Source organism: Podarcis pityusensis (genome assembly GCF_964106645.2).
Source record: "Podarcis pityusensis genome assembly, chromosome: 12".
NCBI lineage: Eukaryota > Metazoa > Chordata > Lepidosauria > Squamata > Lacertidae > Podarcis > Podarcis pityusensis.
Window position 1 is genome coordinate 17,736,156 of NC_138037.1, and position 12,849 is coordinate 17,749,004.

Genomic DNA, 12,849 nt, shown 5'->3' on the forward strand with positions numbered 1-12,849 from the left:
ATATAAAGAACTGAGCATGAATCACAGGAAAAAGCCCTCTCTCTTGTAATTTACATGCACAATGAGAAGTACTAAAGGCACTTTTCAATTTCTTAAAATGGCTGGATAATATTTGAAAGTTTACAAGGAATCTCCCAAGCAACCTGTGCTTTTATTTTTTTGGATTTACAAAATTATTTCTCTAATGGTAAACTGACAGTACAATGAACAAGTTTAAATTATTTGAAAGATGCATTTGCTTCCTCCTCTGCTTTAGTTGCAATATTTTAAAACTGCACCCTTTCCAATTCTGACATTCACAAATGTTTGCTTGATTACTCATGTGGAGGTGGCAGCAGTTCTAGCAATCCTGACGTCAATAAGGAGAGGAACCAGCTATGGCACTTGCATTTGAATACGTGCAAAGACTCTATATTACTGGAAGCAGACAGTCTGCAGAACAATTTAGCAGACTGGGAAACAAAGTTTTATAGCACTGCACAGAGTAATTCCAGAAATGGTCAGAAACACACACACAGTCAGCTCTTTCAGGGGCAATTTATTTCAGATAAATAGGTATTTTGCAGCTTCTACTGCATATGCGCAGTATTCCAGGCTTGTTAATGCTTAACTTCCAAAACTACACTTAATCCATTGTACAATATAGGCATTTAAATCCAGGTCAGACCCAGCCTCTATGGTATTTATTTAAAACTGGGGAAAGTCTCAAAGGTTTCATTATAAGCTTTAAAGAAATAAAATAGTATCATAATTGTTAGACTGGGGCTTAAGTTAGCTGAACTTAGGTTTGATAGATTTCAATGGAACCTAAATGCAATTAACCAAAATTATCCAACCCTTACCATTATATAGCACTTTTTAATTGTTCAGAGTATGCAGTGTATATATTGCAGCAATTCTTCCAACAACCCCGTAAAATAGGTTAGGATTATTATCCCCATAAGGCAGATTTGAGGTTGAACTCAAAACTGGCTGGTTTGGACTGCCTAGTATAGTCCATGGCTGAGATAATATTTCAAAATAGGGCCTTCCTGGCTCACAACTCATACAATGCTAGCACTAAAAATCAGAGACAAATAATACATGTGACTTAAAGAAGAAGAAGAAGAAGAAGAGTTTGGATTTGATATCCCGCCTTTCACTCCCTTTAAGGAGTCTCAAAGCGGCTAACATTCTCCTTTCCTTTCCTCCCCCACAACAAACACTCTGTGAGGTGAGTGGGGCTGAGAGACTTCAAAGAAGTGTGACTGGCCCAAGGTCACCCAGCAGCTGGATGTGGAGGAGCGGAGACGCGAACCCGGTTCCCCAGATTACGAGACTACCGCTCTTAACCACTACACCACACTGGGGAGTTTGTGCTGCCAGAGTGAATGCTTTTTCATAAAAAGCCCTCCTGGACAGAAAAAAAAGCAGAAACATGATGAAAACAACATAGAGGCAGATTACAGGCAAGGAGAGTCTGTCTCATCTCCTTGAATATCAATCCATGTCTGTCTTCTCAGTCCTTGCCCCCAAAGAAAACACCTGAGGACGAAAAGGTGCAACTTCACTGCATACAAAGGACAGTGGCCATGTTCCCAACAAGGCAGCCCCTCATGGCACAGATATTCCTAACACTGGCTTGGAATGGATGAAATAGCCACCTACTGCTAACCTAAGCCAGAGATGGAGTCCGTGTACTTGGGGGGTTCTGGACAAAACTGGATATGTAAGTAGAGATTTCACCATCATTTTACACATAGTTCATGCATTGCTTATGATCAGAATCCCAACTACTAGAAAGGCCTAAACCTATTTTTTACATTTTGCTCAGATATTTATCTCTGTACCCCATTCTATCCCAATCTATCCTCACAGGAACTCTGCAATGCAGACTAGGCTGAATGGCACAAGACCTTCCACTGAGCTAAGTGGGCTTTTGAACTGAGAGGTCCAACGTTGTATCGGCTTCCCCAAAGCCCAAAGTATGCAGGCAAGTCTTGCATTCTTCTACCTGCCTGCAGTAGCTAACTATATAGGTGTTGGTGTCAGGTTACATGTCAGATTACCTGTGCTATAGTAGATATCTGATTTTGGCCAGATGGAGACTGTATAGTAGCAGCATCACTTTCTGCAACAGAGTCTGCTGCATTGCCATCTTGCTGTGATTCACCTGTTTCCATGGTCATTTGTCTAAAAATGAGAGAAAAATGCACAAGATAGTACATGAAACAATTCATGCCTCTATCACCATTCACTTCATCTCTTCATTTTTGCCTTCTTTTTAATATGTGGTTAAATAAAGCATGACATCATATTATGATACCACAAGAGTGTTCCAGTGCATTTATCACCAGCTGAAAACCCAAATAAAGGAACACCACCTTTTGATATATGAATGTCCTCCCCATTATTTAAGACAGGGAACCTGTGGAGCCTGTGCCCCTTAAAATGTTGTTAGACTCCAACTCTCAGATTCAGCCAAAATTTCCAATGATCAGGGATAATGGGAGTTGCAGTCCAGTAATATCTGGAGGGCCATGGGTTCACCATCCCCACTTTAAGATTGGAGGACAAGGCCTTCCTCCATATGCCATTGTTTCAGGAATAAACAGCTTCTAGTGATCAGAGTAGGGAATTTCCAGAGGTGGCACTAGAACTGTGAAATGCTGTCCCCAGGGAGATTTGGTGGGCTGCATACAGTGCCATGTATTTCTTGTGTTTTTGTGTGTGGGTTGGTTGGTTAAGCTGAGTTTGCTTCTCGGTTGTTGCTTTTGAATTATTATTTCTTTGGGAAATGTTATTTATTTATTTAAAGCTTTTTAGCACCCAAGTAGCATACAAATACAGTTACCGTATATTTTAAAAGAAGTTGGTGGGACTATACAGTTGCCCCCAAATACTGGAAGGGTATGTGGGTTGTATTAAGAGTATTGCTGCCTATAAGATTCTGTGGTCTCCTTTCAGACTATTACTGAATTGTTTACATCCTACAGAAGAATGGAACTTAGAACTTAGGTTGCAAACTAATTTACTTCAGCTAGAATACTGTTGGACAAATACTAGACTCCGGAGCAATTGACACCAATACAATGGTACCTCTGGTTACGTACTTAATTCGTTCCAGAGGTCTGTTCTTAACCTGAAACCGTTCTTAACCTGAGGTACCACTTTAGCTAATGTGGCTCCCACTGCCGCCGCATGATTTATGTTCTCATCCTAATGTAAAGTTCTTAACCCAAGGTACTACTTCTGGGTTAGCGGAGTCTGTAACCCAAAGTGTTTGTAACCCGAGGTACCACTGTAGAGATGTAGCTGAGAAAAGTGGTGGATTAGTGAACGTTGTCAGCTTAAAATTATAAAAGACCCCAGGACAGCAGAATCAGCCCAAGCAGTATGCTACAATAATGTAAGGGCTATGCTTTATTTACTTGCATTGTGTGAGTGTGCCAGGAATCATAGAATCACAGAGGCTTTGGCTTTCTTATAAACTGGGTCCATTTGGATTATCATAGTATAAAAAGCCATTTCTGTGTGCTCTGGCTTCCGTCACGGTGTTCCGTTGTGCCAGAAGTGGTTTAGTCTTGCTGGCCACATGACCTGGAAAGCTGTCTGCAGACAAACGCCGGCTCCCTCGGCCTGAAGCGAGATGAGCGCTGCACCCCATAGTCACCTTTGACTGGACTTAATCATCCAAGGGTCCTTTACCTTACCTTTTTGCCTAGTATAAATAGATTGGAATTAGATTTAGGCTGCAATCCTAACCCCATTTACCAGGGAATAAGCACACCCCCCCCCCCCATTTCAACAGGGTTTACACTTGAGTATACAAGTTTTAGTAGTGTATCTCTTGGGCTTCATTGCTGTCCCAATAGCAGGCCTGTTAACTGGTTTGCTGAACCATCACCCAAGCCCTGAGACTTTGGTTGTAAAAAGAGACTGCTAAGAAAATAAAAATAGATTGGACCAGTTTAGCTTGGCATATTTGTTCAAAGGAATGGGCTTTGCATAGCTAGTTAGCCAAGCAGCCATAGGAGCAAACTGGTAGAGAACTTTATTCTCCACCCAGGGGCTGGAGGTGGTGTCCTCAAGAGGTTTGTTGTGCAGTTAAAGAGAACAAAAGGGAACAATAGCCTTGAAACTGGATTTGAAAGAGGCACAGAGGCTTGATTTACTCTCTGGGAGAAAGCAAATCTATGTACTTCCAATAAATCTGAAGAGGAACAGGACAGGATCTATTGGAGTGTTAATGCAGTAAATTTTCCATCACAGGTTTGTGCAGAGTATGTGTGTAAATAAGACTTATATCACATTAGCATCGCAAGTCTCCAATTACCTTCATTCTAAGAAAAGAAAACCCAAGGTTTTTGCTGGGAGCCCTGAAACTTCTCACTACTAAGAGACTGGAGTGCATGTAACATATTATGTTTTGGTCTCTATCTTATATCTTGGGTTATGTAAAATAGCAGATGTTACAATATATATGCTCTTACTTTTAAAATAGCATGATTTTCTTCTTTTTGTATTTAAGAAAACAAGTTAGAGGAGATAAAATTAATAATAAAAACATGAGTCCTTGCACTGTTAAGGACAAGAAGCTCATAATAACCCCCAGTTTGTTCAGGTACCAAAAGGCATGTCCAGATAGGTGAAAAGATCACATCCATTTATGGTTACAGGAAGTGTCTTTGACAAACATATGCTCGGTACGTTTCAAGATGCCAGGACCAGAATGATGGCATAAGCAACCAAACTGGTACCTTTGGGTGAGAAGATGTTTTTGGAAGTGCCAACAAGGAAATGAAAGGGCCTTCCATGATTCCTTGGAACATCACAGCAGATGCTGGGACACAAGTTGTAGCTGAATGTGCCACGTTGGTCTGAAACAATTTTCCAGTACACACACACACAGAGGTTTTTCTTGCAGAAACTTCTGTTAAATTCATTGGTTTTAAAATACGTCTAAAGTCAATAGCTTTATGTATCACTTAGGAGAAAGGAAAGCATTCTATTAAACAGCTGGAACTGGGGTTAAACTACTCTAGTGTGTAATAACTCAGTTGGAAGTCATTCAGCCTTTGTTTCTCCTAAATCAAGGTTTTGTCTGTAGGCTAGTAAATTCTGCATGTCAATCTTTTGAGAGAGAAATATTTTGAAGGAACTGTAGTTGTTTTCAACCTGTAACATTGGCTTGTAGAATTAGCTTAGGATACATGAAGCTAATTATTATGGGTGGTATCAGGTATTAGTCACTCAAAGCAGACTCGTTGAAATCAAGAGTTATTAATGTCATTTTTCAGTGGACATCATGACTTATTTATTTAAAAGCATTTATATACCACTTTATATTTTTAAAATTTCTTAAGCAGTGCATGATATCCATATATGGAAACCACATGTCTGCAAAAAGTCTCAGTGTAATGCACCATGTAATTCTCTTTATCCCAAAGGTAACTAGGTTATCACAGTGACCCCAAAACATGTGTCTATCTGTGTGAATGTGAATTATGTAGAGATGCAGCTGCCACCGTGATGGTGGCAGTCTTGGCTTTCTGGCACCTGCAGCTATATGATATAAAGGGTTATAGAATCAAAGAACTGTAGACTTTGAAGGGACCCTAAGAGTCATGTAATCCAATCCCCTGCAATGCAGGAATTGCAGCTAAAAAATCCCTGACAGATAGCCATCCAACCTCTTTAAAAACCTCCAATGTAGGCACCTACCACCTTCCAAGGTAGTCTGTTCTGCTGTCAAACAGCTCTTGCCATCAGAAAGTTCTTCCTAATGTTTAGTCAGAATCTCCTTTCTCATAATTAGCATACTTTGGTTTAAGTCCTACTCTCTGGAGCAGCAGAAAACAAGGTGGCTTGTGACAACCCTTGAGATATTTGAAGATTATTATTTCACTTCTGCCTTCTTTTTGCCAGGTTAACATACCCAACTCCCTCAGCAATTACTCATAAGGCTTGGTTTCCAGACCCTTGATCATCTTGGTTGCCCTCTTCTGCACATGTTCCAGCTTGTGAATATCCTGTGTGGTGCCCAGAAATGGATGCAGTACTCCAGGTAGGGTCTGACCAGGTAGAATAGAGTAGTACTATTACTTTCCTTGTTTTGGACCCTAAACTTATGTTGATGCAGTCAAGAACTGCATTAGCCTTTTTGCTGCTACATCTCTTATGCTAAGCTTGTGGACTCATTAAGACCCCCCCCCTCCAGATCCTTTTCACATGTACTGCTGTCAAGGTGTCCTCCATCCTGAATTTGTGCAGCTGGTTCTTCCTCCCTAAGTGTAGAACCTTATATTTGTCCATACCAAAAATCATTTTATTATTTTCCAGTCTGCCCGGTTCTCCAATCTGTAAAACTTGTCTTGAATCCTTGTTCTATCTTCTGTGATATTAGCTACCACTCCCAGTTTGGTGTCATCTGTAAATCTGATAAGCATCCTCTCTATTACTTTAGCCGTCATTTATAAATATGTTGTACAACACTAGGCCCTTGATAGATCCCTGCGGCATATTACATTTCATTAATTGGCTCCTACAAAAAAACATGCCTAGCAAGTAAATGAGTATTTTTTTTAAAAAAAAAGTTTGACATAAATTTTTCAACTTTGTTGCTAGTCAGATTGAGAGCATTAGATTGAATACATAAAGAAAAGCCTTCTTTCTAAATGTTAAGATCTTTATGTGCTTGGTTGCTCCTCAGGTTATCTGAGCCACTAATATATGAAACACATTCTACATATTTGCAGTGCGGAAACAAATTTTAACAATAACTAATTATACAATGGCTACCTTATGTTAATTCTTGCATGCTGTTTTTTGCCACATTTGCTCATTATGATTGAATTTTTTTTAAGGACTTCTTCCTTCTCCAGACCACTCTCCCTCTTAGTGAACCTTGCAGTGAAGTTATGTTCCATTTGTGATGTCATAACTAACTACCATAGCAACCAACACTCACAATGTTACAGTACACAAGGTTCACTAGAATATTGAACAGAAGCGCAGAAGAGAAAAAAAGCTTTCGTTCAATCACACGCAAGAGATTTTATAAGTATTATGGAACACACTCACCCAGTGAAGAATTGGGAGGGGGGGAGCACCTTAGCTAAAGTTCTGAATTAAAGATTTGACAAGAGTTTTGGAGACCTAATTGCGATGCAAGGAAGACTGTATGATCCAAGGTACCTATGCCACAATGTTCAACTCAATTTTTGGAGATTTCATACTCCACAACTGTGGTTTTCAAACTTTTGTCAGCAAGTATTTTCCATACATCAGGTAAACAATATGCATTCACTTGCCAGAGAATTTCTGTCCATGGCCAAAGATTCTGGGATAGGTTTGTTGTAGGGCACATGCCCCATTGATTTGACATGTTTAGGAGGCTTGTTACCCCATGTGAAGTGAGAGTGCACCTCCAACACTCCCCAGCACAAATATAGAAGGGTTTTAACACAAAGAAGAGCCTCAAACTTTGGAAACAAACCTTTATTTGGGGAGGGACACCCGCCTGGATGCAAGAAAATACATCCTACAACAAATCTACATAGTTTTGCACTTTATAGAATATATTCTCAGGAAACACAGAATCTTATTTCACATACTAGAAACAAGAGTGGATCCAAATGTTAAATAATGAAAGTTGCTGAATAATTGAATAAGAATATGCAGCATTATGCTGATGATGTCTTAAAAGTACACTTTCAAAATTTTACTTTATTCCAAGTTATAGGTTTGTTTTTTGTTTATTTTTGCAAAGCCTTGTTATACTGTTTGCAGTTAACAGTTTATGGATGTAGTTTATAAATCTTGATGCTGGGTATTTTTTCATGTTCATGTGCAAGAGAAAGAAATTTCTCTCCATTTTTCATTGTGGCTTCAAAGACTCTGAAACCTTGCATTTCATAATTTCACACTTCAACTCGTGATGACATAAAAATCATATGTGCTGCTTCTCTGGAGCTGCATCCTAGTCCAGGAAATGTCAAAGTATGAAGGAAAAAAATGCTAAACATAGCTTCATATACTGCACAGCCTGAAATTTTCCTCACTACAGTGACTTTGACTGAAAAAAGCATGAATCTCACATTTAGCTGAAAACAAGTCCTTTTCAGGTAACTATAGTTAATACAGCATCATTTTTAGGTGACTATTTACAGAAGAACATACTAAACAGCAGTTGTTTCATTTAACATTCCAAGTTCAAAAAAGCCAATAAACCCATACCCATAATCCAGGTACAATGGAGGTATAAGGTACACTAAACAGCTACGTTTCTTGTTACAATACATACATAAACATGTTCTAGAGGAAAATCCAAACCTCATTATATGACATGGTACAGTGCAATGATTCTTGACTTATGTGTTCCCAAACACCTTTTGCTTACTGTTACATGGAACCAAGGACTATTACATAGCTATATCACCTCTGTCCCAGCAATAACATAAAGGGATGATCAACCTGATCACTACTGGAATTAAATGCCTATTAAGAAACTCACTAATATGTCATGTAAAACTAACCTTTCTCCTGTACCTTCCTTCCTCTGCTTCCCTTTTGTTTATTGTCAGGGAACTGACATCGGAGCCAGAGGCGGAGGCTAGGCTCCCAAGTGATGCTGGAGAAGGGCCCAGCAGGGAGAGAGGCAGCTCATCAGGTGGGGAAGGAAATCAGCGTAACACCAGGGATAAAGGGGGAAAGATGGGGGAATCGGCGAGGGGGCTCCAGGACTCCTCGCCGGAGACCAGCGGGGAGAGCACGGGTCCTCCGCTACCCACACCCTCTCTGCGCAGAAGACTTCCGCGCAGGGAGAGTAGGAGGAGACTTGGCGTCAAACAGCTTTTATGCTGGAAAAGGTTTAAGAGACGCCCACTGACGGATTCTGCTAGCGACTGAGACAGCCATGAAGTGAAGGGCTGTCCGGACAGGAAAGGTTTAACCAGGCAACCTAGCCAGGAGTGGCGGCAAGTTACGCACGAGCAACCCCTATTCTTATTACATTTATACTTTTAGATTTTAAAATTAGTGCAGGGCTTGAGCTATTGTTTTGATGTACTAGTTCGTTTAAACACTAGAAATAACGGCAAAAAACCCCTATTCCTTGAAAGTTGTGAAACTTTCAATTATGTTTCCTGTTTTTGTGTATAAGATTACTTTCACTGGACCAGATACTGTCTCACTTGCTCTGTTATTCTGTATAACCAACAACTAAACACTGTTATGCCTAAAGAGTATAGCTTTTGGGGGGAGGGCAAGATGAAGAGAGAAGCACTGCCTTTACTAGTTATTTTACTCCATTTAAGCAGTATTTAAAAGACACCACCCTGCAACAAATAAATTAGATATTTTTATCAACAAAATTGAAAGTCAAAGTTATTGAAGACAGCCAGGGTCTGCATGAAGGCTTTCCATATACAGTCTGAAGGGAGATTATGTATGCCTTGGTTGTTTGTAATATTACCCCTCATACAGTCCCTTTTTTCTAATTGAAGCCTAGTGTTCTCTATTTCAAGATAAAGAAAAACTGGTGGCTCCTTTGACAACTTCCTTCAGCCTTGCTGGAGAATATGGTGCCTTTGTTTCTTACATTTTCTCTACAATCTGTGGCAGGGTATGCATGGAAGACAGATGAAACAGTCAAACAAAGCAATCCTAGGCATGCTTACTCAAAAGGAAGCCCCACTGTGTTCAATGAAGAGCCAGTTATTTCATACTAACAGCCAAGCAGCTTTACAAGACTTGACCTATGAAACATTTATAAGGGGGGTCTGCATTGGGTTACATCACACCAATCAGCTAAAAATACACTTTAATGTTTTGTAAACTACTGTCTTTCCTTCCGTACACAGAATGTATTCTTTCTTTTGCTATCAGCAAATACTGCATTTCCCAGGCTCATCCTGTTAAAATTTAAACTGTAATATGCTTTGCAATCTGTGTGCTCATGCTTACCAAAAGAGTGTGACAGATCATTGCTAGGATTCCTTTCTTGCCTTCAAACTGAGGCTATGATAACATAACTTGACCAAGGCCAGATCAGACAGTGAGACCATAACATTGTGTCTTCTGAATGATGTGTTTGCTTATTAGAGGCCAACTGCAGCCACTGGATCACAATGGAACCCTCCTTACTTTATTTTCAAATTTTCCTTTCTCGTTCTTAATTTATGTGATAAGCCCAAACCTATCACTAAGGGGAGGCCTCCCCATAATTCTGCTTTCTTATCTCCATGTGAGTTCTTACTCCACATCCCTAATGTGTTGCTTCCTCTTTCATATCTAGCCTAAGGCAGGGCTTAACTTAACCCCTTTCTTTCTACTAAAGTCCTTACTCTACCCTCAGCAGCAGCAGTTACCAAACAGGAAATCTCTTGAAAAGGATGGAAACACCAGAGGAGAAAAAGCACAAACTCAGGATTAAGGCTGCAATCCTAAAACACGTTTTACTAGGGAACAAGTTTGTTTTAACTCAGCAGGGCTTACTCCTGCATAAACATGTTGAAGACTATGCCTTTAGGAAGGAAATACAGAAAGCTACTTTCTGAGTCAGGCCCATTGGTCCATCGGATGGTGCTGTGGGTTAAACCACAGAGCCTAGGGCTTGCCTCGAGAGGGGGTGAGCTCCTGATGATCGGTCCCTGCTCCTGCCAACCTAGCAGTTCGAAAGCACATCAAAGTGCAAATAGATAAATAGGTACCGCTCTGGTAGGTAGGTAAACAGCGTTTCCGTGCGCTGCTCTGGTTCGCCAAAAGTGGCTTAGTCATGCTGACCACATGACCCGGAAGCTGTACGCCGGCTCCCTCGGCCAATAAAGCGAGATGAGCACCGCAACCCCAGAGTCGGCCACGACTGGACCTAATGGTCAGGGGGTACCTTTACCTTACTTTCTGAGTGAGGCCCATTGGTCCATCTAGGTCACTATTGTCTGCACTGACCGGCAGCGGGTTCAAATGGGATTTCTCTCCCACCCCTGCCTGAAGGCCCTGCGAAGCAGATGCTCTGCCCTTGAGCTGCGGCCATTCCCCTACGGATACTTACTGGCACATATGCACTATAGGGGGACATAGTGGGGCTTCCCCTCAAGTACAGTGGTACCTCGCAAGACGAAAAACGCGCAGGACGAAAGAGTTTTCCGTTTTTTGAGTCGTTCTGCAAGACGAATTTCCCTATGGGCTTGCTTCGCAAGACGAAAAAACCGCAAGACGAAGAGACTCGCGGAACGGATTAATTTCGTCTTGCGAGGCACCACTGTAACCCTAAACAGGATCGCGCTGTACATTTAGTATTATTGTGTTCAGTGCTTTTATTCTATATATATATATATTTAGGGGTACTCTCATTTTCCTCCTAATATTGAAATACTGCTCCTCAATGAGGCCAAACTTAAGATTTACCAAATGTCATGGGGTCTGCGTCCCTCCAAGGAAAAAAGCACTGACTGTGTTTTCTGAAACCTGCCACGGTGCGTGGGACGGTGGCCACTCTGCACATGCGCAGAGGGGGGCAGCAAGGCCGGTCTCTGGGTGTCACAACCAAGCCGCGTTGATTTCGGCCTTCGCGTGTGAGGGAGAAAGCAGCCAGGCTTTGACTCAGCCTCCCTCGAGCGCCGCCGATGCTGCCCCCCCCCCCCGCCCCGCTTCTCCCGGTCTTCGCCGTCCCGCCTAGCCCCTTCCGAGCTGCCTGTCAGAGCTCGCCTCAACCGCCTTCCCCTCCTCAAAACCCGGGCCGCCCCCTCCGAAGGACCCGGCCGCCTTGCGCGCTCCCGCCTTGTCCCCGCCCCCTCCTGCGACTCACCCGAGTACGTGGCGCCCCCGTCACAGGGGAAAGTAGGTCGGGGAGGAGGGATTGGGCCGGGCGAGGCCGCGCGTCGCCCCCACGTCAGCGCTGATGCCGCTGCGCCGTCACCGCGGGTGGGGGGGAGGGTTGCTCAGGAAATGGCGACCATCGCCGCGCCTTTAGCCTCGCTCACCTGAGCCGGCGGCGAAAGGAAGGGGGGGGAGAGAGAGAGAAAGAGGGAGAGTGGGGGAAGCGGAGGGCGGGGCCACAGCCAGCGAGGGCCAGCCTCGCCCCCCCTCCCCACCGGCCAACGCCCATTGGCTACTTAGGCGGCCTAACGGCTGGAACTCGCGCCAACCGCCGAGCCGACGTTTCGGCCCACTGATTGGCTAATCGGGAACGGCGGCGGGGGGGGGGCGGAAATAGAGCGAGGGTGATTGCGGTGCTTTTCATGGGTGTTAACACACCCCCGCCCCCGCTCGCAAGATGCAAAATGAACGTTGCTGTGTTAAAACAGAGACCCCGAGGCTACCTGTCCGAATTTTGGCCGCGCTCGCTGACAGACCAGGGATTTCAGCTCCATTAAGCAGTAGGGATTTACTTCCGAGTAAAGTTTTACAAAGCGATACGCGTCGTGATGATGATGATAAATATTTATACCCCGCCCACCTGGCTGTGTTTCCCCAGCCACTGTGGGCGGCTTCCAACAAAATATTAAAATACAATAATTCATCAACTATTATAAGCTTCCCTAAACAGGAATGTCATGGGCTGAGAGAGATATAGAATAAGAGAACCAGAACGTACGTTCAAAGAAGACTGGGAAATGTTTACTGAAGATATAGGTGAAGATTGTGTTTATTTAAAAACGCTGGTAGCATTAAGATAAATTCAACAGTGTAAATAAGTTTTGATGGATATAACAACGGATTACTGAACGGTCTAGTTAATGTAAAATATGCAGGGATGTATAGTATTCAAATGAACCATGGAAAGAGAAGGGAAGTCATTGATTTTATTTTATTTTTGCCATTCATTTTTATTGGTTTCTTTAGACATACATTCATCCTATCACTTTG

The 12,849-nt window shown here is 42.5% G+C and overlaps 2 protein-coding genes across 4 annotated transcripts in view; one reads left to right on the top strand and one right to left on the bottom strand.

The window, feature by feature from the left end:
* The window catches only part of CREM (cAMP responsive element modulator), a 29,860-nt gene extending 17,792 nt beyond the window's left edge, over positions 1-12,068 (bottom strand). For 2 of the 3 annotated variants that reach the window (XM_080974226.1, XM_080974225.1), the window contains exons 1-2: positions 6,781-6,935; positions 2,049-2,172 (exon numbers count right to left, since the gene is read on the bottom strand). In XM_080974226.1, coding sequence (XP_080830352.1) covers positions 2,049-2,172; positions 6,781-6,920 — 264 coding nt within the window. In that variant the 5' untranslated portion in view covers positions 6,921-6,935. Of the gene's footprint in view, positions 1-2,048; positions 2,173-6,780; positions 6,936-11,788 lie in introns of those variants that run through there. The other variant, XM_080974227.1, reaches the window with a different exon arrangement.
* Positions 12,069-12,227: 159 nt separating this feature from the next.
* Positions 12,228-12,849, top strand: part of CUL2 (cullin 2) — a 51,393-nt gene continuing 50,771 nt past the window's right edge. Inside the window, exon 1 of the mRNA XM_080974069.1 lies at positions 12,228-12,359. The gene's annotated coding sequence lies outside the window, so the exon portion shown is untranslated. The remainder of the gene's footprint in view (positions 12,360-12,849) is intronic.